The 26,268-nt window shown below is 31.6% G+C and overlaps 7 protein-coding genes across 8 annotated transcripts; 4 read left to right on the top strand and 3 right to left on the bottom strand.

Annotated features, from left to right (window-relative positions):
- The first annotated feature begins 9,531 nt into the window (after nucleotides 1-9,531).
- On the top strand, nucleotides 9,532-10,516 carry BCIN_08g07140 (hypothetical protein). Its single transcript, XM_024694829.1, has 2 exons — nucleotides 9,532-9,627; nucleotides 9,681-10,516. The coding sequence occupies exons 1-2, from the start codon at nucleotides 9,554-9,556 to the stop codon at nucleotides 10,432-10,434; spliced, it is 828 nt and encodes a 275-aa protein (XP_024550622.1). The 5' UTR covers nucleotides 9,532-9,553; the 3' UTR covers nucleotides 10,435-10,516.
- A 2,495-nt stretch (nucleotides 10,517-13,011) lies between these two features.
- BCIN_08g07120 (hypothetical protein) lies at nucleotides 13,012-14,616 on the top strand. Its single transcript, XM_024694828.1, has 4 exons — nucleotides 13,012-13,362; nucleotides 13,427-13,564; nucleotides 13,628-13,756; nucleotides 13,811-14,616. The coding sequence occupies exons 1-4, from the start codon at nucleotides 13,134-13,136 to the stop codon at nucleotides 14,374-14,376; spliced, it is 1,062 nt and encodes a 353-aa protein (XP_024550621.1). The 5' UTR covers nucleotides 13,012-13,133; the 3' UTR covers nucleotides 14,377-14,616.
- A 780-nt stretch (nucleotides 14,617-15,396) lies between these two features.
- On the bottom strand, nucleotides 15,397-18,806 carry BCIN_08g07110 (hypothetical protein). The gene is made up of 3 exons (XM_024694827.1): nucleotides 17,926-18,806; nucleotides 17,127-17,871; nucleotides 15,397-17,075 (listed from the first exon to the last, which is right to left on the bottom strand). The coding sequence occupies exons 1-3, from the start codon at nucleotides 18,414-18,416 to the stop codon at nucleotides 15,465-15,467; spliced, it is 2,847 nt and encodes a 948-aa protein (XP_024550620.1). The 5' UTR covers nucleotides 18,417-18,806; the 3' UTR covers nucleotides 15,397-15,464.
- A 1,097-nt stretch (nucleotides 18,807-19,903) lies between these two features.
- Nucleotides 19,904-21,741, top strand: BCIN_08g07100 (hypothetical protein). Of its 2 annotated transcripts, XM_024694825.1 has the most exons (3): nucleotides 19,904-20,774; nucleotides 20,816-21,001; nucleotides 21,053-21,741. In XM_024694825.1, the coding sequence occupies exons 1-3, from the start codon at nucleotides 20,021-20,023 to the stop codon at nucleotides 21,718-21,720; spliced, it is 1,608 nt and encodes a 535-aa protein (XP_024550618.1). In that variant the 5' UTR covers nucleotides 19,904-20,020; the 3' UTR covers nucleotides 21,721-21,741. The 2 variants fall into 2 exon arrangements, with proteins under 2 accessions (XP_024550618.1, XP_024550619.1); XM_024694826.1 differs by having other exon boundaries at nucleotides 19,904-21,001.
- A 752-nt stretch (nucleotides 21,742-22,493) lies between these two features.
- BCIN_08g07090 (hypothetical protein) lies at nucleotides 22,494-23,609 on the top strand. Its single transcript, XM_024694824.1, has 5 exons — nucleotides 22,494-22,678; nucleotides 22,786-23,127; nucleotides 23,185-23,244; nucleotides 23,315-23,377; nucleotides 23,434-23,609. The coding sequence occupies exons 2-5, from the start codon at nucleotides 22,946-22,948 to the stop codon at nucleotides 23,561-23,563; spliced, it is 435 nt and encodes a 144-aa protein (XP_024550617.1). The 5' UTR covers nucleotides 22,494-22,678; nucleotides 22,786-22,945; the 3' UTR covers nucleotides 23,564-23,609.
- A 19-nt stretch (nucleotides 23,610-23,628) lies between these two features.
- On the bottom strand, nucleotides 23,629-24,823 carry BCIN_08g07080 (hypothetical protein). Its single transcript, XM_001549592.2, has 2 exons — nucleotides 24,196-24,823; nucleotides 23,629-24,141 (listed from the first exon to the last, which is right to left on the bottom strand). Exons 1-2 carry the CDS (start codon nucleotides 24,422-24,424, stop codon nucleotides 23,783-23,785), a joined length of 588 nt encoding a protein of 195 aa, XP_001549642.1. The 5' UTR covers nucleotides 24,425-24,823; the 3' UTR covers nucleotides 23,629-23,782.
- A 9-nt stretch (nucleotides 24,824-24,832) lies between these two features.
- On the bottom strand, nucleotides 24,833-26,245 carry Bcluc7. The gene is made up of 2 exons (XM_001549593.2): nucleotides 26,141-26,245; nucleotides 24,833-26,025 (listed from the first exon to the last, which is right to left on the bottom strand). The coding sequence occupies exons 1-2, from the start codon at nucleotides 26,166-26,168 to the stop codon at nucleotides 25,193-25,195; spliced, it is 861 nt and encodes a 286-aa protein (XP_001549643.1). The 5' UTR covers nucleotides 26,169-26,245; the 3' UTR covers nucleotides 24,833-25,192.
- Nucleotides 26,246-26,268: the final 23 nt, after the last annotated feature.

Below are 26,268 nucleotides of genomic sequence, written 5' to 3'. Positions count from 1 at the left end.
CCCTAACCCTAACCCTAACCCTAACCCTAACCCTAACCCTAACCCTAACCCTAACCCTAACCCTAACCCTAACCCTAACCCTAACCCTAACCCTAACCCTAAAACTAACCCTAAATATTGTTTAAAGGAGATATTATTACTTTTATTAAAATCAATATTCTGGGAAAGAAGATTACAATTTCAAAAAGGATTGTTCTATCTTCAAAAAATACATTGATTATGGATATATATATTATAATCAATATAACAAATTGTTTTGAAGATTAAAGAATACAAAGAAGAATTCCTTATTTATTATTTACAATTATAAGATTCAAGATTCCCTTATTAAAACAGTAAATTTGAAAGTTAAATCAAATGAATAGAATTAATTATAGAAAGAAATAAAACAAATACAATTAATTAAAAATATATATATCACAAAAATTCTCAATATTGATAATTTAGAAAATTTTATTATAAATAAATATATTAATATAATCAATTTTGAATCTAAGAAATACGGCCAACCTCCACACAATTCTAATAAGATTTACAAAATATTTATCAAAAATATAAAGAATTAGAATTCTACTCTTATTTTAAAGATTCTTAAATATATTTATTTGATATTTCCTAAGAAAGATATTCTTAATTATAATGGGGTTAAATCAGATATTGAATTTATAAATATCTAAAACCCCAATGAATCAGAAATTATTTATAAAAGGATTGTTAATAAGATCAAAAAACCAAGGAAGAGAATAATATTTAGGTTTATAACAAATATCTTTAGCAATATAAAAAAGCTTGATAAAGATATTCTTTTATTAATTGTTAATATATTTTTAAAACTAATATTTAAAGAATATTTAATTATTTGGAAAAGATAAACAATCAAAGTAGGCAATCCTATTATACCTTTAGAATTGAATAATTACTTGATTAATACTATTAATCGATTTCCTATTAATCTTCAACCTGAAACCTCGGAACAAATAAACCATATTGACTTAATATATATTATAAATAAAAATAAAGAAAACCTCCCGAAAATTAAAGTTAGTATTAATGGTTTAAATCCAATCAATGCAATCCCGGATTTAGGATTTACGATTAACCTAATCGATTCTGTTTTAGCTAGAAAATTTAATCTGCCCATTAACTCAATTCAAACAATCATTATAAATATTAATACAGATTCTTTAAATCTAAAAGGAATTTGTAAAAACATTTGTATTATATTGAAAGGAGTTTCAAATATAATTAATATTTATATTATGGAAAACACTTACAATAAACTATTATTAGATATACTATAATTTATTATAAAAGAGATTAATTTTATATATTGGAATGGTATATAATACCTTATAATTGTAAATGATAATAAAGAAATTCAAATTAGTATTTAAAATACTGAATAGAAGTTTCAAATAATAATATAATTGGAAAACTAGGTATTAATATATTAAAAGAATAATATATTAGCAATTCCTTCAATTCCCTTAATTCTTATAACTTTATAAACTTTTCATAAAGTTATGATAATAATAAAACAAAGTATTTTATAAGAATATATACTTTTCTTAATATCGAATTTCAAAAATTCTATTTCAATATATTAAAAAGATTAGATGAAGGAAAACACATTGTATCCTTTCAAATCTTCGAAGAATTGTTCAATATTCATATTGTAAATAATAATATAGAATAAGTAAATATAATATATAAGAACAAAACTATAAAGATTCGTTTTTTGAATCGATTAAATAATATCATTAGAAAACCCTCTAACAAAAGAAACAATTGGTTTAAGCATAATCAGTTAAGAAATCCATATCAAAAGCCATTCGGGAAATGGAAAGAGTTTTTTATATCCCACTTTAATAAAGAATCTAAAAGGTATCGGCTTATTCTAAAAAGAATAAAAGCGATTGATTGTAGAGATCTTTTGATGGATTTGAAAAGAGATATATTAATGATCTACCTCCTCAATTGAAAAGGGATCTTAACATTTAACTAAATATATACTGAATAGATATAAAAGGATATAGTTTTATTATAAAGAATTTGAATTGTTTTTTATAAGGTTTAGCAAACTTCTGATTTCCCAGTTCCAAAAGTCTTAATAAAAGTAGTTTTTATTATACTTAAAAATAGAATAAAATAAGGAGTTTTTAAATTATATAATAAACCCTATTATAATCTATAATTCTTAATAAAAAAGAAGATTTCAAACGCTTATCGAATTATCAATATTATAATAGAATTGAATCGATATATAATTTGAAATATAAATCTATTTTTTAATATAAATACTTTTATAGAAAATTTTATAGATTATATAATAGTTTTATTAATCAACTTCTTTTCTAATTATAATTAGATATCTTTAACTTTCAAGAATAAAGATTTAATAATATTTCAAATCTTATTTAACCTTTTTCAATATATTATACTTCCTTAAGAAATAACCAATTTGATAATTTAATTCTATCATATCATTATAAAAATTCTTAATAATTTGATTTCAATAATAGCAATATCCTTTCTAAACAATATCAATATTAAAGAATTGAAAACAATATATAATAATAAAAAAATAATATTTAATATGTGAAAATTCATTTTAGAATATATTCAAGCAATTAATAAAATCCTTGAATACCTTAAATATACAGGCTATACTATTGATACAAAATCCAAATAGTATTATAATGAAATGAAAATGATAAACTATATAATTGAATTAGAAAAATGAAAATTTATAAAAACCAAAATCAAAAAGATCTTTGATTGATTAGAATTCAAATCAATAATAGAAATTCGAATGTTTCTAAATGTTTATATATATTATAGAATATAAATTGAAAAGTTTATATAAAAAGCGAAACCATTATATTGTTTATTTAAAAAGGATATTGAATTCTTATGAACAATTAAATAAGAATAAATAATAAAATTATTAAAAGAGAACTTAATCAAATTTCCAATCCTAATACCTTTAGATTATAAAGATATAACAATTATTAAACAAATTATCCTTGAAATAGATATTAATATTAATAAATAAGGAGTATATTTAGAATAAGAATCTAAAAGAAAATATATTATTGTACACTTTGAAAATGAACTATAAAATAATATTGAAAAGAACTATAATATAATAAAAAGGGAGTATAAAAAAATATTAAAAGCTTTTCGAAAATATAGATTCGATTTATATAGAATATATTTCGTTTTGGAAATAAATTTTAAAGTTTTAATTACTCAATTGAATCGAACAGCAATAGATTTTCCTGGAGCTTTTATTATTCAATAAATCGCATAGATTAGATTATTCGATTTTGAAATGCGATATATTAAAAACATAATTTATATTACTACTAATAAATTGTTAAAAAGATTAGCTACATTTTTTGATATATTTGAAAAAGATAAGGAAAAAGATATTGATAAATGGATTGTAAATCAATTTAATAATATAAAAGATATTTTTATTATATATAATTTTGCAAACTTTTCATAAAGTTATAAATTAAATAAGGAATATAATATTGAAAACCAAAAGATCATTCAATATCTAACCAGCCTGTAGTATTCCGAAAGTATAACAAATCAAGAATTTTCGAAATTCAAAAAATATGTTTTAAGATTCTCTATATATAAAGAATGTTTATATAGAAATGGAATTTGTGATATATCACACCATAAGGTTATCAATGATTAATAATAAAGGATATTACTAATCAATAATTTGTATGAAGTGTATGGTTACAAAAGGGTTGAAAACATATTTGATAAGGTATACAAACTTTATTATTGAAATAGAATATATGAAGATATTAAACAATTCATCAAATCCTATTTCAATTGTTAAAAACGATAACTCAATATCCAAAAAGAATCTTTGCACCCTACATAAATAAGCATTTGTTGGCAAAAATGCAACTTAAATATTATATACATACCCCCAAATAACAATTACAAATACCTTATTTCTTTATAAAATAATTTATTAAATTGAATTAAAACCAAGCTATTAAAAAATACAATATTGTAAATTGTTACTGCCTTTATTTGAAGTATTATTTATAAATATTCAATTTTTGATAAGGTTTTTATAAACAAAGGATTTGAAAACAAAATATATATTGAATATTTCTTGAAAAAGTATAGAATTAAATAGATGCAAATCTCCACCTACAATTCGAAAGCAAATAGTCAAATCAAACGAGGATATAGATTTATAATTAACAAATTAACAAAGATAATAAATAATAAAAATAAATAGTTGCATTACCTAGATTTAATATTATTTATAAATAAGATTACTATATACCAACCAACCAATTTAATTCCATTCTATATAATTTATAAATACTATCCAATATTACTTATAAAAATGTAATATAATATATAAAGAATTTTAAATTGAAAAAAAGTTATTTTCTATAAAAATCTCTTGGTCTTATATCTTTATTAATTAGAAATATACAATATAAATATAAAAGAAATAATAATGTGTAAGAAATAATATCGTTTAAATAAAAAGTTGTATTTTGATAAAAACAATAATATAATTGATAAGAAAATTATTATAAAAGATATTATTCTTCAATTTGATTTACAATTGAAAATCGATATATTTAGGAAAAGAAAACTTGTATATTAATGGTTTGGTTTATATTATATAAACAAAATCTTATTGAATAAGAATATTTATATTCTTAAAGAAATAAATAGAATCTCAATTAATAAAACTTATTTAAAAGCCTGCCTTAAAAAGTTCATTAAGAAAAAAAAAGAATATATTTTAATCGAAAATGAAGAGGATATGGGAAATATTATTGAAGATAAATTTAAAAATTCTTTAAAAGTATTATTGAATTTAAAAAGAAATAAACAAATCGTTTAACACTTTATAATAATAAAGAATATAATAAATTAGATATAGGAGAATCAAAATATCATATTATTAATAAATACAAATACTTATATTATAATAGAAATCCCAGTTATTAGTTTATTAATACAATATGTCTTTTTAATAATATTAAAGTAGTTAACAGAATATTAATTATATATTAAGGTAGGGTAGAATAGTAAACAATAATAAACTTCATTTATCTTTATTAAAAATCAAAAGTTTCCTTATTCTAATTAAGAATGCTTTTTTTTGTATTATACCCTTTTATTGTTTTTATAATTAGATTATTTAAAAATTTGTATTTAAATTTGGAAAAGCTAAAAAAGATTTATAAAAATAAATAAAGTTTTTATTTTCCTTTTATTTAAAACTCAACTATTATATTTCTATATTTAGTGATTCTCTATTTCTTAAATTTCATTTTTTATTATTTCTTTTCCTTTATATTTTTCTTTAAAAATATTTTTTATATTTTTTGTAATTATAATTTTATAAACTTTTTATAAAATTATATTCAATATAGAATTTTATAATATTGAATGAAAATAATAATACAGATTTAGACCATCATTTATTAAATAATTAATCTTTAGTTTTTAATGGTAATAAGAAAAAATAAGATTAGATTATAATAATTAATATATTAGATATACAATTTCAATATATACAATATAATATAATAATAATTATAGAAAATGAATCTATATTAATAATAATGAGAGCCTATAAAATTATCCAAACATTTCCAGAAAAAAAACAATATATTAAATATTTAGAATTTAATAACTAAATTAATATTTAAAAAAACTATAGAGATAATTTGAAAGAAATATTCATAATCATTATTATTCGAAATAATCTTTATATCAAAATCAATATATTGATAAAACAAATAAAAATCAATAATAAAAAAACTCTTATAAAAATAAAAAAGATTTGATATATATAATAAAAGACTATTAATAAATTCAGTTTATTATAGTATTATTTTTATAAAAGTATTATTTTCGTTATAATTCTTATTATAATATATAAAACTAAATTCCAATATAAGCTATTCAAAATAATCAAATTGACTAACCCCAATATATTATTGAAAATGATTAATAAAGAATTTATATATTGTTTAATAAGCCCATCCAAATTTAAAATACGAATTAATAAATATTTGATATTTTCTAAATTTAAAATAGTATTTAAAATCCTCGATTTCAAATAAAAATTCAAAATCTTTAAATAGAATAATAAGAATCGAAAACAATTTGGTTTTAAATATAATATAATTAGAATATTTGGAAAAGAAAATTCCGATTATTCAAAAGACATTTTATTAATAAAGGATTTATATATTGAATTCAATATTATATCATTTCTATCTTTTAATAAAAAAATAATTGCAAACTTAAAAAGATAATTAAGATTGAATATTACAATAATTAATAAAAATAAAAAACCACAACAAAATTATTTAATAAATAAATAGATTATAAAATAAACTATATTATTAAATAATAAGGAAAAAATAGAAAATATAAAACAATCCAAATTATATAAATGTTTATTAAAAGCTTTAGTATCAAAGAATTGATATTTAGTTTTAAAAAAAAAATTCGTAGCCAAACAAATTAATTGAATAATTATAATTGAATTGATTTCCTATAGATCTAAAGGATTTTGTAATTTTCATTTCTATTATTTAATAAATATATTAGGCTTCAAAATTACTTATATAAAAAACAAATATTTTATCCACTGTTTCAAAATTGTATATAAATATAGGGATCGTATCAATAATATATGGATATATAATAAATATTTTATCTAATTCAAGTTTAATAAAAGTATAAACAAGAAAAGGAAAAAGAAACTCCTTAAAGTTTTAAAGTTTCGACCCTTAAATTTTGTAACTAATGAGCCAATATTCGAATTAAAATCATTCGTTACTTTTACAAAAATTTATAATATAAATAAACAAAGAGTATTGACTATTGATTCAATTCTCATTATATTGATAAATCGATATTCGGATTTTATATTTATATTAATAAAAATATATTATTATTATAATCAATACAAAAAGTAAGAATTTGATTTCGTTTATTATTATTATTATACCTTTTAACAATAAGATTGTAAATAAGACCTGATATTTTAAAAAGAAATGATTAAATAATAAATAAATTAGAAATACTATTTAATAATAGTATTATTTTTTATACTTATTATTTAAATAAAAAAAGAGTTTGATTGTATCTTTGTATATAAAAATATTAGGGATTTATATATTGTATTCAATTATAAAGTAGTGAATTATATTACAATATATATTATATATTCTTATAACAATAATAATAAGAATATATTACAAATTAAAATTGTATATAAAAAGGTTAAATCTTTTATTTTAAATAATATAAATTAAAGAATCTTAATTGAAAATATATTTAATAAAAGCAAAATGATTTTCGATTATAAATTCTTTTATAATATTATAATTAAAAAACGATATTAAAATTATATCAATTTAATAAAATCTAATTAATATATAAATAAATAAAATAACTTGTGGGTATTTGTAGTTAAAGAAAATCCTATTTTTATTTAATTATACATAAATATATATAAAGATGAATCATTTGTAATTATAATTGTTTTATATATAATTATAAAAAAGAATAATAATAGAATCTTGGATTTGATTTTTAAAAATGGTATAAAATATTAAAATCTAAAAAATGCTTATAGCAATTTGAAGCCGATTTTTGATAAAATAGTTACAAAAGATAGATAATACAAAATCTTAAGATTTATTATTAAATATTATTTGATTATTGAAAATCTTATCAAACAAACTTTTATTAAAAAATTATTATAAAATAATTATTTTGTTTTTATCAAAGTTTTATTTCTATTTGAAATAAATAATAATAAATTTTATAATTAATATCAATAATATTAGTAAGAAATTTGATATCAATATTAATACACTTTTACTAATATCATTTCTAAAGAATCAATTTATAATAAAAAATCATATTATTATATAACTTTTATAAAATCAATAATTAAATAAAAACAAAAATATATTTCAATTAATAAAAAAAAAGGAATATTGGAATTCTTTACAAATATTAGTAATGAAAATACTATTTTCTTTTTATTACCCCAATCTCTAAATCCTATCTCTTTTCTCTAAGGAATTAAATATATAGAATGAAGAAAATATGAATTTATGGGATAAGATAGAAGATTGAATAATGAAAGAAATAAAAATGAAAGAATTATAAATGTAATAAGAAATAGCTTTTCTAATAGTCGAAGTCTTTTTAAACAATTAAAAGATTCAAAAAGAATATATAAAGTTATTTCTAAAGAGAAATATAATGAAAAACTTGTTAATCGAAGTTCTCAATTAGAATTATAAAAAAAAACAATAAATATATTTTATAATTTTGTAAACTTTTTGTAAAGTTATAATTATAATAAAAAAAGTATTATTATTTGAATTCTTAATTTTAATTAATCAAATAATCAATTAATTAAAATAAAAAGAAATGTAAAAGTGAAAATATATAACTTCAAAATCATATATTACTAATATTTAATATTTATAGCTTCTCTTCTATAAATCTAAAAATATTATTGAATTTTCTACCTTCTAAAATTGTCTCCTGAAGAATTGAATACCCAACTCTTATTATCTCCCTTATCTTGCTATTGCAATATAGCAATTCATTTTATTTTATTATATATAGCCATTTGCTTTATACTTGATATATGCAAAGGCTTTTCTTGTGTGACCATTATTACCTTCTACTCTTCTACAATATGAGTTAATACCAGATGATTTTTGTTAATACCAGATAAATCTTAAAAATAAAAATAAAATTTTATATATATATAATAAAAACTACACCAAAATATTCAGCTTTTAAATCAATTTATACTAATATATCATGACTTTTTCGAAAATATTAGCCCCTAAGCTTTTAAACTCTAAATAAGTTTTATTAAGAATTAAGAAATTCTAAATTTTCTAAGTCAAAAACTAATTAAACCCGATTTGGACAAGATATATATCATTCAATTCGATTTATTTTGAAAAGTTCAAAAAAGTTATTTTTAATAATCTAGCTCCAAAACTAAGCGAGATATTAGTTAATATCAGATAAAATTCTAAAAATAGAACTTAATAAGGAAGAACGCTAGCAAAATAAAAAAATCACTATTAAATCAGAATTTTTCTCAGAATTATAAAAATATAATTATATATATATAAGAGACCCTAAAACCCCTAAATTTGAGTTAATACCAGATAAAACGTTAATACCAGGTGTATAGGAGTTAGGAATTAGGATAATAACCAATTAATAACTTTTAATGCTTTTTCGTAAATCACCACTCCCCTATTTTTCATAAATTACCATAGCTTTTTTTCAACCTCATCAAAATTAAAATTATTTCAATTCAATACAAAAACTTTAACTTTTACAATCTTTTAATTCTAATTTCGAATAAATATAATTCAATTGATTTTTTATCAATTTCTTTTTTCAAATCTTTAAAAAGCTTCAAATTGAAGTTAGGAAGGGTGGTAACCAATTGGAGAGATTTTCGCTGGGTCACCACCCCCCTGTCGAAATGGGTCACCACCTGGAGCTTGATGATGTAAAGGAATGCGACTACATTGTCATCTCGCATGCTCATTTTGATCAGTGAGCTACCATTTCCATCTGCGAGTTACGGGTACACCCTAATGCTAATTTAGTCTCCCCGGAGCGGACCGACTTGCCTTGAGAACTGGCGCGACAATCATTGCAAACTGTGAAGCTATCAACTGTCTTCGACAAGCTGGAGTTCCCGAAAATCAACTTACCTCTGTCGCTGGAGGGGAGCGCTTACCTCTGTTCTCAAGAGACATCCTTGAAAAGGCTGTATCTGGCACTATCGAACTTGCTCCTACCAGTCTGCCATTGGCACCTCCCAAGCCACACGTCAAATTCGCTTCCCTAGCTGTGCACGTATGGCCTTCGTTACACACATTGATGCCTGGTAAGGTACCTCACGATATCCCTGAAGTTTTTGACTCAGGGGTAGTCTATGAAGCCTTGGACGACGGATTCGCTTGCTCACATGACATTACACAGCTCGTGAAGCATGGCTTGCTCCGCTTGAAGGATTTCGTTCCTGAAGACAAATTAGACGCAGGATCTCGCGCATTTGCAGACTATGTGCAAGACCGCAAACAAAACGTCATGTCTACATGCGATGGCGGTCAACTGATGTTCAATTTCGTTATAGGAAACAAAGCTGTACTATTCAATACCCACTTGGGTGCTTATGAAGGGGTTATGCGCTATCTTGAACCTAAGCCAGATGTGGCGATATTAGGTGCTGGCGGCGTCCCAAATCTGAATGGAAGACCATTCCTTGGAAATGCTGCAGAGTTTCTCACCAATCAAGTCCGCTGGCTTGGAGAACCTGCAAAAATATTTTTCTGTCTTAATGATAAGGACAAGTGAGTGGAAAAATCTTATATGACGCATTTCAAAGTTACTCCATGACTAACTTTGAGTAGCGAAAAAAGCCATCGAATCAGGGACATTGAGCGAAGTAGTTAATACTGAGCCTGAGTTAGCTTATATATTATTTGAATAGTTGCAATTTGATATTGAAGTGATTATTCCTTTGCACATAGAATCTATCCATAGTACAAGGACAGGCTTTCTCGTTTATTTTAACAAAATGTAAATGTTCTAATCTAGATATATAAAAGATGTTATAAAGAATACGAAAAACCCTACAACTTTATAAAACTAATATTAATATAAGCATATACTAGTTATGATTTCTTTATGACTAATATTTTAAAAAAATTTTATATAATTCAGGAAAAGCTATTTATATTCTCACTCTTCATTTAATACTTTTGTAAATTTGTATAATAAATAAATAAATCACTTACTAATATCTCACTAATAAACTATAATACTATTATAGCTTATATACTCGTGATTCTTTAGTGGATTCGTAGAAGCAAACGGATTGGAAATGTACTTCATGTATGTATTATGTAATCATATATCTATATAGCAGATCATTTTCAGATTTGCAGATTCATAAAACCCCTTCTGATTGGTTATAAGTAATTTGTCGATGCTAGGGCAGGGTTGTTTCGGTCGATGAGGAGGCTAAATTATTATAGAATAATTTCAATCTAGTAACGTAGTTTAACACCGAGTGGGTCATATCACCGAGTGGGCCACTTCAAAATACACCAAAATCAGCCTTTTACAAATATTTATATTTTAATAATTAATCAATATTTTTTAGAAAAGAAAAGAGGTTTATTAATAAGAAAAGATTTCTTATACAAATATTTAACTTTTATATGAAAATTTGTATTATATTCTATAAAAATCAGAAATTGTTACGATTTTCGTTACAAAAATATTATTTTAATAATAACTCCTATATTAATTAGAATTTTGAAAAATAAATTAGATTTTTATAATATTTATATAATTATATTTCACCGTTTCAAATTTTATAGAATTATATTATTAAATGAAGAAAGTGCACGGTTACACATAGACGAATTTTGTATGTATTTTGAAGTGGCTCACTCGGTGATATGACCCACTCGGTGTTAAACTACGTTATTCTATTAGAGTTTATTATATACTTTTCAAATATATTATTTTTATTATTTTCTAAGCTATAATTATAAAGCTATATATCAATATAGATATCTTATTATAAATCTAATCAATCATTAAATTAAAATCTCAATATCCTTGATTAATAAGCTGTCAGATTATATAAGCGAGGATTAGAAAGAGAATAAGAAAATGAATAAGAAAAGATAATTAAAAATAGAATTAGAAGATTTTAAGGGTTTAAAGTTTAATTACATCTCTAATATCTTTATATAAGCTAGTAAGCTAGAAGTAAAGTTTATAAACTATTATTATTGTTATTATTATTATTTATAATTAAATCTCGAGCATAGCGAGGATCGGGGGTTTGAGGGCTGGCCCTCATAAAGATTAAAGATTAAAATTAAAATTTTATATATCTCAAAAATAAGAAAAAAGAAAAAAAGAAAAAAAGAAGAAAAGCTACTATGAATCCACAGTCTGAAGATTTCTTTTTCCCCGATGACTAGTAATATTTAAATAAAATATATTATAAATTTTTGAGGTGGCCCAAAAGAGGGGTGGCCAGAAAGTGGGGTAGTTGACTTAACGTTCAGTGATGCTGTGAGCACGGACGATATCATATGTTTTCCAACAATCCTAACAAGTCGTCATCAGGAATGTCACTGATATCCACTAACACTAACATCAGTCAGGTCAATTGTACATTCAGTCTTGGCAAATATAAAATCCTTGCTGTCCTCGTAAGCTTTAGTTGATATCAATAAACTTGTTTCGAAATACCTCATGCATTATTGGTTCAAGCTATCTCCGATCATATGCAATATTCACTATATTCTTTTCACTCGTTAGGGATTATAGTACAAAGAATTCCCTACAAATGATTTCGCAAGATCTCATAATAGTGTACAAATAAAATTATAGAGCGTCAATTCTGAGGTTGAAAAACATGAATTGAATCTTTCTAAAATATATAAAGAAGGTATATAAATACTAGCTACAAAAAATCACTTGACCATCAGAAAGTGCTATAGCAATGCTATCTTTATAATAAGACTTTGCTATAGCTTGATTAATTTATTAATAATTAAGCTGGGAGGTAGTACTTAGAATGGGGTAAGATTCTAGGTGGTTCACAATTGGAATAGTTCGAAAGTAGACTGCTCAACTTTACTTGTAGAAGCTACAAGACTCCAGAATCGGTTGCTAACTACCTCGGCTTACTGCCACACATCCCCGTTGCATAAAATTATTTAGGATGCGGATAATAGCAAGTTTGTTACTCCATATTAAGTAACTTTGTCAAGACTGACCAGGGGACGCGCAATCTGGTGACATCTTGGTGGACGTTGTTAATTAGAATTTTCTACATTGAGACACCAGAGGACGTTGCGTCAAACTATCATCACTGAAGGATATGTGTATATAATGTACCTCTCTGGACAAAGCAAATTGTATCATTATCCTCTTCCTCATCTCAATTCTAGTATTCTTCATCTTCACACTCTCCAGCAATCTTTCTCAGCTTACCAATCTTTTCAACACACGGTAAATCATTCAAGATGTACTTGTATACCATTTTCACTACTGTCCTCTCTGCTGCCATTGTGTCTGCTCATGGCAACCATGATCTTGATCGTGAGATTGCCGTGAGAGAGGCCATGTTTCAGTACACCAGTAGAGATGTTAGCCATTGTGCGGCAAAGTTAAAAGCTCGTGGGCTTGAAACACGAGCTATTCAGAGACGCAGTAACGTTGCCGCTAAGCTGATGAAGGATCGTGGTATTAAGGGTACCTATTTCACACCTCCATATTTCCGTGTTGATTAACCAAAGCTGATTATTGGCAACTTTAGCACGGGATATGGCCGCGGTACTTGCCACTGATCACAATTCAACTTCTCTTGGATATACATTGGATACCGCTGAGACAACTATCTTCGCCTCTAATGGCTCATGTATTTTGACCCCGGAGGGGGAGAGTGGTCCCTACTGTGAGTTTTCTGAACCAAAACCTTCTGAACAGCAATTTTGAGAAGAAACTTACATCAAGCTAGATGTGGCTGGGGAATATGTTCGAAGCAATTTGACTGATGACATGGTTGGTGTTCCTGTCCACTACGACTTCCAGATCCTGGATGTGGAGACGTGTGAGCCGATTGTCGGAAAGTACTTTGAGATCTTTAGTGAGTCAAAACCTTTACTCCACAAAATGTAGACTAATCTACTAACTTATCAAGACTGTAACTCTACCGGTGTGTACTCAGGTACCACTATGTCTGGTAACGGAAACACTAATGACGTCTCCGTCCTCAACGAAATTTTCCTGCGAGGTCTTCAGCCAACCGATGACGACGGGGTGGCTTCTTTCGACACCCTATTCGCTGGCCACTACACCGGCCGCGCAACTCACATCCACACCATCCTGCACATGAATGCCACTGTCCGTGACAACGGAACTGTCTACGACCTAACAGCTGGACATATCGGACAGACTTTCTGGGATCAGTCTATTCGTGATCAGATCGAACTATTGACACCGTATAACACTAACACCCAGGATGTGACCTCCAATGCAGATGATCGTGTGTTTGCTGTCGAGGCTGCGAGTAGCGATCCAGTCTTCAACTATGTTATGCTTGGCGAAACTCTTCAAGATGGACTTTTGGCTTGGTTGACGCTCGGTATCAATACGACTTTATCGAGCACTATCAGTCCGGCTGCTACTTACTATGCGACTGGTGGAGTTGAATCTTCTGGTGGATTTGGGTCATCTGGTGGGGATGGAGCTGCACCATCTGCATGAGTTGCGCCGTCTGGATCAGCCGTGTCGTCTGATGTAGCTGCACTATTTAGTGTCGCTGATGCTTGTTAGAGCGATGGCGCAATTTTAAATAATTGAAAAGGTCTTGTAGATAATGCTCTGGAAATCATAACTATCATTCTAACAAATATTTCGGTATACACTATTGGTAGTGGGATCAATTGACCGGGGGTGCTGGTACAAGTACAAAATTAATCTCATATTATTATTATAGTGGAATCAGAATTAGGGTTAAAAAGCCTTAACACTTTTTTTTTCGTTTAAAATATTAACCCTATATATTACAGAAGCTGCCTCTAGAGTCATATAGAAGCATCTAGAAATCTTTCAAAGTGATTTAGACTAGATTTCAAATAGGAATTCAATAAGATTATAAGTGATTGCAATTCTCGTAACTATAGTAATAAAACTAATAATTATTTTTGAACACAAAACTCTATATTAATATGATCTCTGAGAAAGTCAATATTGATCATAACATTAAAGTACCTTCTGTTATACATATAGCTTTTCCCATTCAGGTATTATATCTTGATCCCCAATGCTATGGTACACTTCGATTTTCTTGCAAATAGGAACATATCTCACAATCCATTGACCAAAAACTTGTTACAACAATTAAAAAAGATTTCTTTGCATTTAATTATAATAAATACGGTTTTCTAGGATAATGGTGGTTGGTTCAGATGATAAAACAAGGTATTGCTTTTATCATTCTAAATTACGATATCGAGGTAATTGGGGGACTATTCAAGAGAAGAGTATTACTAATTATAATATTATTGTCGAGTGAGGCTCAAATTAGAATTAGATGAAATTTTTGAAAAGTCCAGAAGAAAATAAAAGTGTGTTCGTAAAGATTAGTATCTGAATTAGTATCTGGATTAGTATCTGTATTACAACGATAATAATATCCTAGTTTGAAGCTTAGATTTTCCGTTCATCTTTTATATTTCAAACTTCGATCTGTACAAATGATCTTACTTGTCTCGCGGTATAAGGTGATAGGTATCAATATTTAATTAAATACTCTCAGGCTATGAAAAAACTCCTATTTCACAGTGTCGCATTTATTTACTTGTTGAGAAATGATGTCTTATCTTTCCAAAAATACTCTTCTGCTTCCAACGATGATTTCCAGGAGCTTGAGTACTATTCAGAGCTGCAAAAACCTGGAATGTAGGCACCTGAGTCTTTAGTAGCATCTTAGTCTTACTATCTTCATACTTAACTACTTGTGTCCTCAATCGTTCCAAATAAAAACTGTTTGCCGGACTGCTTTGCCTAATATCCCGAAACACCTTGGCGATAACCTCAGACGTTGAATAAATTTTCTGGTCAGAACTCTTACAGCATGCTTCGGGATCTGCTTTGTTTTCCAGGAAAGCTTTAATAAGAAGTTCCCACCTTAATCGCGCATATGGTGATGCCGCATCGCATTTAGAAATTACATGTGACAAAGCGCTTTGCCAGGCACTTATTCCATCCAAAGGCTCGTTTGGATTCCTACTATGTTTTCGGAGTAGACACATTAAGACTTCCACCTCCTTTGATGTATTATGGTCATTTTCTGACATATCAATATACCTAGAAGCAACAGCTACACTAGAAAATGCGTCGAAGAGTTCCTCGGCCTCCCCAGCGGACACAGATTCATCAGCCTCGATCCTGTGAATGAAAGTGAACGAATTATTGATGAGTTGATGTGCATCAGAATTTTCGCAATCCTTTATTTGGAGGATCATTGATTTAAGTATTGCAATGTTGGGACTAAATTTATCTCCGGTTGGTCCGCCGCTTACTCCTTTGATCAACGTTTCCCAAGTTTTCTCTTTCAGGATGAAATCATGAGCGGTTCTGTGAAGATAACCAACTTTCATCATAGGTCGAGGAGCTGCTGACTTTATCCGTCCGTATTGAATCTCCAGTAGACCTCCGCATCTTGCTTTTAGTGCGATATCCAATTTCTTACAATATTGTAGAATTTCCTCCTCACTTACCCGTCCTTTGACTAGTTCGTGAGTGAGGTTGATAGACCGCTTGTTTGCAAGATAGAGTGTGTATACCGAGAGGAGCTCAGCTGTTCTATAGTCGCCAGGTTTCTCGGTTGCCTTGTTCACAAGTTGAAACAATCTGGAGGCTTCCTCTTTGTATATATCATTGACTTTCAAAATCATCACCTCATAGAGTTCGTCTAAATCCTTAGGTAGAGCACTCAATCGTAGTTGCAATTCTGATATTCCATCGTGCTTGCTAAGACCGTCCATCAAAGTTTTCACTACAAGTACTACCCATAAAAACACGCCTTGAGCTTCATTGACAATCTCTTGCACAAGTTTTTGACATTGTACAGGCTCGCGTTCGGCAAGTGAGACCATCATCTTGTCAAGGGTTAGACAATTTTTGACATAGAGATTAAGATCTTTGTGTATAAAGTCTTGCAAACGAAGCTGTGGAAAAGTAGAGAACGCATCCTCAAATGGTACATGTGGCCGGCTGCTAATGCAAACTTTCACATCAGGAGAGAAGACGATTTTCTTGAAAAGCCTTGAAATCTCGACTTCTAGACCGTGATATTCATCTAAGCCGTCAATGAACAGGCAAAGCTTCATAGGCATTTCCGTTTGCGAGACAAGGGCTGCGAAAGCTTCTGAGAGCGATGATGTGTCCCAAACATACGACTTTTCAGTATCAGATTAGCTAAATGATAGGAAGGGGGGTATATAACTCACGTGCGGTGATCCTGAAATAAAAGATTCACGAGCATATGTCATTGCGAACGCCGAGGGTAATATACGTGGAGTCATCTGTGGCATTTGTCGCAGAGTGTCAAATAACAGCGTTCGTAATAAACCGTTCTGTGATTTCTGTATTTCTGTTCCTGCCCACCAGAAGAAAAACTTTGCGATATACAATGGTTTTCCATCGGCCCACTGTTGCAGAGTCTCTTTCGTTTTTTGATGATCATAGATAAACTTCATCAAGGTAGACTTTCCTGAGGCGGTTTTGCCATTGATCCAGTAAATACCTTGTCCCCCACTAAGCCATTCAACAAAATCGCTCCATTGAGTGTCTTTCACATCTTCTTCGTCAACTAAGGGCCTAAATACCCATTCAAAAGTCTTTCTGTGTGCCTCGGCAATTTTTTCATATCGTTCAGTTATTGTCGGAAAGTAAAGGCTTTCGAGTATCGCTTTTGTTGCACGTTCATGCAATTTCATCTCCCTTCTGAGAATGTTTTCGCGGACTTGAGCTCTAGAAATGAAGAAACTTTTGACATCGTCTTCAACCCCAAGATGTCCTTTAGTCTTGTTGGAGTCGGCAATAAGATCACGAATAAACCTCGTTTGAGCTTGCATTTCTCCAGCTATCCCAGATTTCATATCCTCAAACGAGCTTTGTACTAGCTGGGTCATGTGGCGATTAATATCGGAAGTTTGGTTGCATTGCTCTCGTAATAAACAATCCACTCTCTCCCTATGTCCAAGTAAATAAAAAGCTTTTATCGGCCCTCTTAACATGATCACGTACCGTAAGGAGCCCAGCATCCGGACATTTATCGCATCTCGGAGATTCTGAAGTTTCCTTTCCATTTCTTTCAACTCCGTCGATGACAACGTGCTTTTGATAACCTGACTAACGCTGAGCCATACGGTCTTCGCTTCTTTGAAGACATGTAATCCATTCTTTTTCTTCTTTTTCACTGTTTTGTTAAAGCCATCTGATAGCTGAAAGGTTTTCAGTCGCTTGACCAACTCTCCAGCAAGGCTCGAACAATCCGAGCAAAGTTCCTCTAGCTGAATTTCATTTTGAGTCAGAGCCCTGGTTATTCTATCGCTTTGAATTGAAATGGACATCTCGGAGCTAAACTTCGAGAGGTCTTCGACCACTTTTTGGGTTTCGGTGTGTACGTCAAGTCGGCCATTTTGGTAAATCTCTTGTACGCCTGATATTAGTTTACAGGAAAAGTCTAAGAATTGCATGATGTTTCCCGCTATTGACAGTGCTGTAAGAGGATCCATTCTTGGTTAAGTCTCTGCCACCAGAGTTGTAGTTGTAGAGTTGATGTATTTTGCCAATACTCGTAGTGTATTTCTCACCACTTCTTCACCCCGTCAAGATCTTCAGCTGTGCTTTATGTCCACAAAAAAGCGAAGATGAACAATTGCTTATCGGTTCGATGTTGCGGTGTTTTTAGGTAGCGCACAATGTAACAGTGAGAACAGGGGTTTGCACAACGATATTACGATCTGGAAAGTTGAAATTAATATTGATCAAGCAACGAATGATTTCATCTTCGTACCACTGCGCTATTTATTTTCAACAGTACGCGAAATGGAAATTCAGAACGGATTGAGGCTCTCTGCATCGCGCGTTCTTGATATTGTTGTCACTCGATGGCTACCTACCTCAGATACTTGGTGAAAGCAGGGATATATTCAAATTATGCCACGTATGCTTTCAGCTACACTCTCTGAAGTTATGAAAGACAAAATTACTGGGAGGTGTAATGGTTGGTAGCCTATCGCTATTTCTGTCCAATGGTGTGTGATTTTGATACTTCTGACTTGACAAGCAGCCTTGAGCATCGAGATAACCAATCGTGCTTCGTATTTTTATGAATGGATTGCAACTCAACGTTCACATTATTGGCTTCTAACGGCATGGATCTTGATATCTCAAAAGTGTGTGTTGTACGAGTGGCTTGGCGCGAAAGCACGATAAGGCTCAAGATTGGGGGCTATAATTAGGTTTTACAGAGAACTGTCATGATGTGAGGATTAACTTCAGGGTGCAACGTGAATTGAAGTTTATGATCTATACTGAAGAATATCAAGTTGAAGTACAAAAGTATATCGTAGACACTGCACTTTTAGCAAGTCATTAAGCGAGGCCCACGCCCGTGCTTAAGGTGGGTACAATCTAATTGTAATAGACCTAACCTCGAAACAAGTTATACAGAAGTTCGGGCTGCTGTCACACATGAGTCTGGAGTTAAAAAAAAACAAAAACAAAAAAAAGACAGTCAAAAGAGAAGAAGAGAACTCCAAACCATAGACTCATAGAAAAATGGTTATGTGTTCACAATTGAAGGAGTAGGCTAGTGGAATGCATGTATTATTGACTATGTAGAATTTGCTATATTGATCTAAATCTGAATTACGAAGTGGAAGATATTATATATGCACATATAATGCACATGCCATATCATTCCAACATTATGTGCTATTCCTAACGCCCCTAGTGCTGGTGATGCATCGTTACAGGTTTTATGTTGCTGCTATTGGAGAACTAATTAACATGCGTTCTTGGGATGAGTCGCTTTTTAAATGCAAGACTTTGTTAAAGATTATTGGTTGCAGAATATCGGAGCAAATTGTTCCGATTAGGCTTAATTGATTTCCGACATACCAGTGTACTTCCTTCCGTGGTTCCGTTCCTCTTTATTCCAACTACAATAGTCTAAATACCTTCATGTTCCATGTCTTGTGCTTCTCATGATTCACGTGAAGAGTCATACTTAAAGCTTACTGTGAGGTTTCTATATTATTGAAATATAAATTAAGAGCTTTTTATTTTATACGGAAAAGAGGTTTTGATAGTATCAGCAAGCCCCAGCCTCGTCATGACAGGTTTCGATCAGCTCGATCAAAATGCCCTTGGAATTGCGGCATTAATTTTTTCGGTTGTGGCATTGCTGCAGATGTGCTTGCTGGTTTTCCGGCAGCTTCTCCTAAGTGCTGAGGGATACCATCGATGTACGGAATCTGTGATAGGGCTTTGGTCCAAAGGTACATATCGAAGGTTCAATATGAAGGAATTTCAATTCGAAGTTATTTTCGAAAGTCCAATCATTTCTATTGCTTCTTTAATCAATAAAAGCCATCCGATTAGAAAAAAAGAAATATTCTATGTAGATGGAACACCAACATCATATCGAGACACAAAACTTTTTAAACGAGATCAAGGAGGAGAGAGAATACGAAGGATCCATATGGCGGACGATGAACAATCAACTTGGATTACCTTACTATCAAGCCTACAGCTCAAGGAACTAACATCTCGAGCCTGGGATAAGCAAGTACGGTCAAAAAACCCACATATAAATGAATTGATCATGGGCCCGGAGTACGAGCTCGCTGTGGGTATACAAGTCAGAACAAGGTCTTGGAACTTTGTTCCAACTGGCGTGACTAAACCATATGCAACTACCACTATATCTCATATAATTGAGATTATGGCCTTAATGGGAATGTACTGGAGAGTGTTTGATCAGATACAATGGAAGCTAAGAGCGGAAGGAAACAGTTTTATTGTTACCTCAGATATTGATCAGAGCTTAGGAGTTATAATTAGATTCACAATCACGGGGCGTCGTCGTTTGAGAAAAACTCTGTTATTCCTTCTAATCATATAAAAGAACTCTGCTTTGGATCCGTTCCAAACATATTTGAGGATGGTAAGTATCTGGGGGAAAACTCGGAGTCTCAGGGCTTGTTTCTCAACTTTGGGAGCCAAAATGATGTTGAATTGACTTTGGAGTCTATTGGATGTATGTCTGAGATAACCAAAAGGTATAAGAAGAATCACAAACATTTATTTCCAGGTGAGTTTAGATCTCTATCTTGTTTGGGACAATTTCTAATTAATCAAATAGTCTCTTTCGAAATAATTGGTATGCTTGGAAAAGTAGTTCGGCTCCGTGGGAGTGCTTTTAAAATGATTCCAAATCCTACACAGGACTATTCGCTAAAGAAAGTTGGCACAAAGCCTTCTTGGAGCATCATCAGACTTATGACTGCATTTCAAAAAAAGCTTACTGAGCTTGCCGAGCTCGAGGATTATAGCAGTATTCATCCCGAGAAGCATGTAATCTCTGCGATCATTGAGCAATGGCAAGAAACTGAATCTCTCGGCTATACGAATGAATACGATCTCGACATCGAGGTCCAAGAAAAGATACATGGTATTCTCGATCAAAGGACCGAGTTTCTACTAGATGGGACTAAGCAAACGGATGTCCTTCGAGTGATAGTAGCTCACCTTGACAAGGTTACAAAAGCTCTTAATGATGATACTTCTCCTCTCAGCTTCATCAATTCTGTTAATAAAGAAGAAGCTCTGATCGATTTCTACTTCGATACAATTCTTTTCAGTATCACGGATGGTGCAGATACAGATGAGAAAGAGCAAAAGCACATCGTATGGGTTTCTTTATTATTCAGAATGTTATGTTGGTTCTTACTTCATGATTGGGATAAGCATGACAAGTGTAGAGTTCCCCCGGGTTTGAAAGGAAGTGGAATGCCCATATACATAGAGTGATGAGAGGGAATTGAACGCTCACTACGGTTTTCGATAGAGACCTTATGACCAGAGATGAGCACTCGTATTATATTCATTGTCTTTAGTGTCTCCGAGTATTTTCTTTATCATATAGATACATAATAGAGTGAGAATCTAGAAATCTGAATGTGTGAATATAGGTTAATGACCTCAAAGGTCTTTGTAGTTACACTTAAACGAAAGCGAAAACTAGCTCTTTTAATATCCCTTGTATAAGAGTTATTCCATTCGTACCTAGCTAGTTCTTTAGACTAAGTATAATCTGACACTCAAAGCCTACCTTATAGATTCTATGTTATCTATATTCCACTCAAATCAACACTAGAATGCTATTGAATACCTCACGTACCTGGAGTATATATTATGTAATTGATTCAGAATTGCTGTTTGAAGTTTAAATTATTCGTAAATAATGTCGATTAGAAAAATCTCAAATGGTTAACGTAGTTTATTATCGAGCGACCTACATCATTAACTGAGCTACTTCAAAATACATTAAAATTCGCTTTACCATCTCTTTATGTATATAATATTTTGATTAAGATTCAATTAGCTTTCTTGATTTGTATACACTTATAAAACTTTGTTCCCATCTTAAACTACACATTACATGAACAAGGCCCACGGGAGAATATGGATTTGAGACACGTGCAAAGTAATGAAGTTGCAGTTGAACGAGGCAATCCATGTATGTCACTTCATTACCCCGCATTCCATTCCCCACATGTAATCTAGATCACTTCAACCTTTATGTACAAATTGGGGATCCTTATTAAATCCAATTTTGATTCTACTGATGGTAAAATCTTTGCACAAGTCCGTCCTGTATAATTGCGATCCGCCGAGGTATCTCTAGATGATGCACCCCACAATGGAAGCACGTCATTGGCAACGGCAAATTCGACATACCGGTGTACTCGACCCTGTGATTGGCAAGGTAACTTTTTTTCTTCGGCATTGTGACTTATTTCAAGAAGTTTAATCCGGGGCTCAAGGATATCCACTATATTCCCCTATCTATAGATGAGTTGCTAAGATCTTCAGAGTGGCAGTCCGTTTACATTACTAAATAAAACTTCAAATGCTTGAACCATGAAAATTACATAAAGCACGAGCTGGCCAGTTTTGGGAGTCAATTAGTACTCAACAATTCTCTTCCAATATCATTACAAACGACTCATTGGAGCCTCCAACTACCCTCAAAATGCGTGCCTCACTCACTCCCCTTATTACTCTTTTTATAATTACTCTTGCCGAAGCATCCGTTACTTGCGTCAAGGTTGGTGCTACAGCCAAAGCCACATGGACCAATTCAGCTGGGAAGACTTGCACATGGACGGGAACAGTTGGAAGCAACTTTGGAACTAACACAGTCAACGCTGGAGAGTAAGTGTTCTTGTCTCCGAAATTGTTCATTTGAAGCAAGCTGACCATTTTAAAAAGCTACAGCTGCAATGGAAGATGTGGAGCAGGCTGCACTGGAAGTGCCCTTGGCAATTACTAGTATGTTGAAAGCAGAATTAAATCTAGTAACTTAGCAGGACTCGTCATTGCTAACAAGAAAAACTTATAGCACACAAGACTGCTGGAACCATGATATATGCTCGTACTTCAACAATGCCTCAGGTGGTGCAAGGTATGATCCGTCATGTGTTTTTTGTGTTTTATCAAAGACTTACTAATCATCCATAGCGACGCAAATTGTGGCTCGGCATATACTGCGGCTGAAGATGACTATTTGCTTGGTGGAGTTGATGGCTGTACTCAGACAAACCCCAGCAACTCAGCTGTTGCACCTACCACGAAACCTGTCTGTGCTTAATGAGCACAGCATATAAACTAAACAATGTGGATTTGGAGAAGGGTCAAGGTTCGCTACGAAAATAGTAATAAAATCAAATTTGGTATCATATCAATAAACCCACAATTCTCCCACAGGCTGCTAGGCCTTCAAACAGATCCCACAGCCTTGTCCTTTCATCGCACCCTCATATTATAAAGGTTTGGCACCCGAATAGAGTGTGATTCAGCTTTCCCCTTATTATGCCTTTGGCTCTTCCTTTTGACCACCCCCAAAGATTCCTCCAACATATCCACCTGCACTCTTGGCACCACTTGCTAGACCAGAGCCAGCACTCTGTGCGCCGCCTACAACTCCCTGTCCAACACCCTTTGCATTATTGATGATTGGATCGCTGATTGCTGATGTAGGACCGCCGTAGGAACCATCTTCATCCTTTCCATTTCTCTCCATTCTGTTTATGCCTTCTTTCCCCGCCAAATTACCAATTGGAGCTAGTAGACCATTCTCTCCAAGTTGATTACCGACAAGATTGTGGACATCGTCCTGTATTTGGTCGATCTGTGATACACCGGTGACTTTGGTCTTGCTAAGAGCATCTGTGGTTATTATCAGCTAAGAGCTTCTAATTGTTAAATTCTAGGCCGGCCAACCCTTTGTCGCATATGATGCCTTGTTGTCTCCCTTTCCGAACCATTTCAAATACTGATCTTCAATCCATGGCATCCACTTCTCATATTGATCATTGTATGCCTCCTTTACCCATTCCGTATACGTTTGCTTTTGTTTTTGATCCTCGGAAAGACTCTCATAGAACTGTTTCTTCTGTTCATCCGTATGCTCAGGAGCAGCAATACCTGTCGCTTTCTTTAAGGACTCCATGATATTGTTGTAAGGTGGAAGCGGGTGTCGTTCGTGTATTTTGGGGTTTGCGTTGGAGTGTTGAGACTGTAGTATGATTTGATTGAGCTAACAAAAATGGATAACAATATGTTATAAATGTCGAATTGTATAACAAGCATTTCGGTGTACGGTTCGATATATAAGGAACTCATACAGAGCCCAAGGGTTTAATGACGTAGGTTGTCATACCCTGGTCGGCTTGTGATCCAGTGTTGGAAATCCTGTTTTGCCATTCAGGGATATAGGGTAATCAATTAACTCGTCAATCAAGATTCCATGGGAGCGGCGACGAATCAATCTTCATGAAGAATACCCAGAACCACGCAACAGCCACATGAAGAGGACATTCTCTGGTTCGCAAACGAGATCTAGAACATCATGTGGATATGTAGCAGGGAAGAAAGGAAGCATTTTGCACTAGCAAAAGCCACCACAGTTCCATCTTCAATGAACGAGCTAGCCAGTAGATCCTCACGGAAACCTTCGATATGGCATTTCTTAAATCGAGGTCATATGTTTGAGTTGGATTTCTGATTGTTGGAAAAATGAAGGGAAAAAAGGGATCTTAATTGCGCGTTTGCATGTGAGCCGAAGAAGTATCTCGAGTAACTAGGTTCTGGTAGGCTGACTCGTAGGGTAGAAAAAGTCCAGAAACGAACCCCATTGATTATGGATGGTTGTACATTGTATATCCGCTGACCCAAAACGCCGTGAGGATAAGCCCGTGAACGCCTCGATATTTTCTCATTACCATCCACCTCTAAATCCTCTTCCCCTGCCTCTAAAGCCACCTCTTCCTCCACCGCGGCCTCCATATCCACCCCCTCTGCCGCCATATCCACCATCACCATAACCACCATCATACCCTCTCGGCGCCGAATTATGATCCATGTCATCAGCACCAGGTCTTGATCTCTTCATTTCCTTCGGGAATGCATCATATGTCTTCCTCATTTGCGCATAACCTAGATGCATTTTTCCGTAAAAATGGTCCGCCAGTCTTCGATCATTATCCAACCGACTCAAATAAGCTCCGCAGACATCACAAACTTGTAATTTTTGATGACCTGAAGGTCCGCTGGTATCTGATAATGCCTTGAGCTCCTTTTCTTTCTCTGCCTTTGTCTGCATAGCCTGTCTTATACGGAAGAACTCTTCATAAGCGCGCGATACCTCCGCTTGTTCTCCTAAAATCTGAATTTCTAATAGACCAGACTCGATGGATTTCGATAGATCAGATATTTGTTTAAGAAGGGCGTTTGTTTGTCGAATTTCATCGGGTGTTTTCTCCAAGCGTCGCTGTGCGACATCTATCCTTCTATTACATTCATCAATGTATTTCTGTAAGTCACGCATGTAATCGTATTCAAAACCCCATTTCTGTTTTTGAGGAGGTGCTGCAGTTTCGAACTCCGTCTTTAATGGCTCTGAATGGATCTTTGGACATGGTCCTAAATCTTGTTTCGTATTTGTGAAGAGATCGTGAGGACAAGTACCGACGAGAAAAGAACGGCAAATCTTTGGATCTGTAATTGAAAGCTGTGCTGCGCGAGAGGATGCTCCAGCGCCCATGAGCTGCTCTGTCAAGAGGGTTGTGTTAGTAAATCGATGAAATATCAATGTTGAAAGATGAATTGAAACTGTATCTAACGGGGCGCAAACATTTGAAGACTCGAGATGGAAATTATAACTTACCAAGAAGCTTTCTCTGTTCTGCGGCCATGTTTCGAGGTATATGATTGTATTTGTTATGGTTTGACTTTTGAAGATCGATAGAAAAAGGTAGACAAGACAAGGCTCGGAGCGGCGGGCAAAACGGAACA

This window comes from Botrytis cinerea, chromosome 8 (genome assembly GCF_000143535.2).
Source record: "Botrytis cinerea B05.10 chromosome 8, complete sequence".
NCBI classification, from domain to species: Eukaryota; Fungi; Ascomycota; class Leotiomycetes; order Helotiales; family Sclerotiniaceae; genus Botrytis; species Botrytis cinerea.
This window is presented reverse-complemented; position numbering and strand designations above follow the sequence as displayed.

Excerpts from the sequence above, each read along its gene's own strand:
- BCIN_08g07140 (XM_024694829.1), top strand. The coding sequence starts at position 9,554 with ATGGGTCACCACCTGGAGCTTGATGATGTAAAGGAATGCGACTACATT. Across the intron at positions 9,628-9,680 it reads TCGCATGCTCATTTTGATCA|TCTCCCCGGAGCGGACCGAC; the intron begins GTGAGCTACCAT and ends ATGCTAATTTAG.
- BCIN_08g07100 (XM_024694825.1), top strand. The coding sequence starts at position 20,021 with ATGACAGGTTTCGATCAGCTCGATCAAAATGCCCTTGGAATTGCGGCA. Across the intron at positions 20,775-20,815 it reads CACAATCACGGGGCGTCGTC|AACTCTGCTTTGGATCCGTT; the intron begins GTTTGAGAAAAA and ends ATCATATAAAAG. Across the intron at positions 21,002-21,052 it reads TCACAAACATTTATTTCCAG|TCTCTTTCGAAATAATTGGT; the intron begins GTGAGTTTAGAT and ends TTAATCAAATAG.
- Bcluc7 (XM_001549593.2), bottom strand. The coding sequence starts at position 26,168 with ATGGCCGCAGAACAGAGAAAGCTTCTTG. Across the intron at positions 26,026-26,140 it reads AGAACAGAGAAAGCTTCTTG|AGCAGCTCATGGGCGCTGGA; the intron begins GTAAGTTATAAT and ends CCCTCTTGACAG.
- BCIN_08g07120 (XM_024694828.1), top strand. The coding sequence starts at position 13,134 with ATGTACTTGTATACCATTTTCACTACTGTCCTCTCTGCTGCCATTGTG. Across the intron at positions 13,363-13,426 it reads GAAGGATCGTGGTATTAAGG|CACGGGATATGGCCGCGGTA; the intron begins GTACCTATTTCA and ends TGGCAACTTTAG. Across the intron at positions 13,757-13,810 it reads AAAGTACTTTGAGATCTTTA|ACTGTAACTCTACCGGTGTG; the intron begins GTGAGTCAAAAC and ends TAACTTATCAAG.
- BCIN_08g07110 (XM_024694827.1), bottom strand. The coding sequence starts at position 18,416 with ATGGATCCTCTTACAGCACTGTCAATAGCGGGAAACATCATGCAATTC. Across the intron at positions 17,872-17,925 it reads CGGATGCTGGGCTCCTTACG|GGAGAGAGTGGATTGTTTAT; the intron begins GTACGTGATCAT and ends ACTTGGACATAG. Across the intron at positions 17,076-17,126 it reads TTATTTCAGGATCACCGCAC|TCGTATGTTTGGGACACATC; the intron begins GTGAGTTATATA and ends GATACTGAAAAG.
- BCIN_08g07090 (XM_024694824.1), top strand. The coding sequence starts at position 22,946 with ATGCGTGCCTCACTCACTCCCCTTATTACTCTTTTTATAATTACTCTT. Across the intron at positions 23,128-23,184 it reads AACACAGTCAACGCTGGAGA|CTACAGCTGCAATGGAAGAT; the intron begins GTAAGTGTTCTT and ends CATTTTAAAAAG. Across the intron at positions 23,245-23,314 it reads AGTGCCCTTGGCAATTACTA|CACACAAGACTGCTGGAACC; the intron begins GTATGTTGAAAG and ends AAAAACTTATAG.
- BCIN_08g07080 (XM_001549592.2), bottom strand. The coding sequence starts at position 24,424 with ATGGAGTCCTTAAAGAAAGCGACAGGTATTGCTGCTCCTGAGCATACG. Across the intron at positions 24,142-24,195 it reads GGCATCATATGCGACAAAGG|ATGCTCTTAGCAAGACCAAA; the intron begins GTTGGCCGGCCT and ends TAATAACCACAG.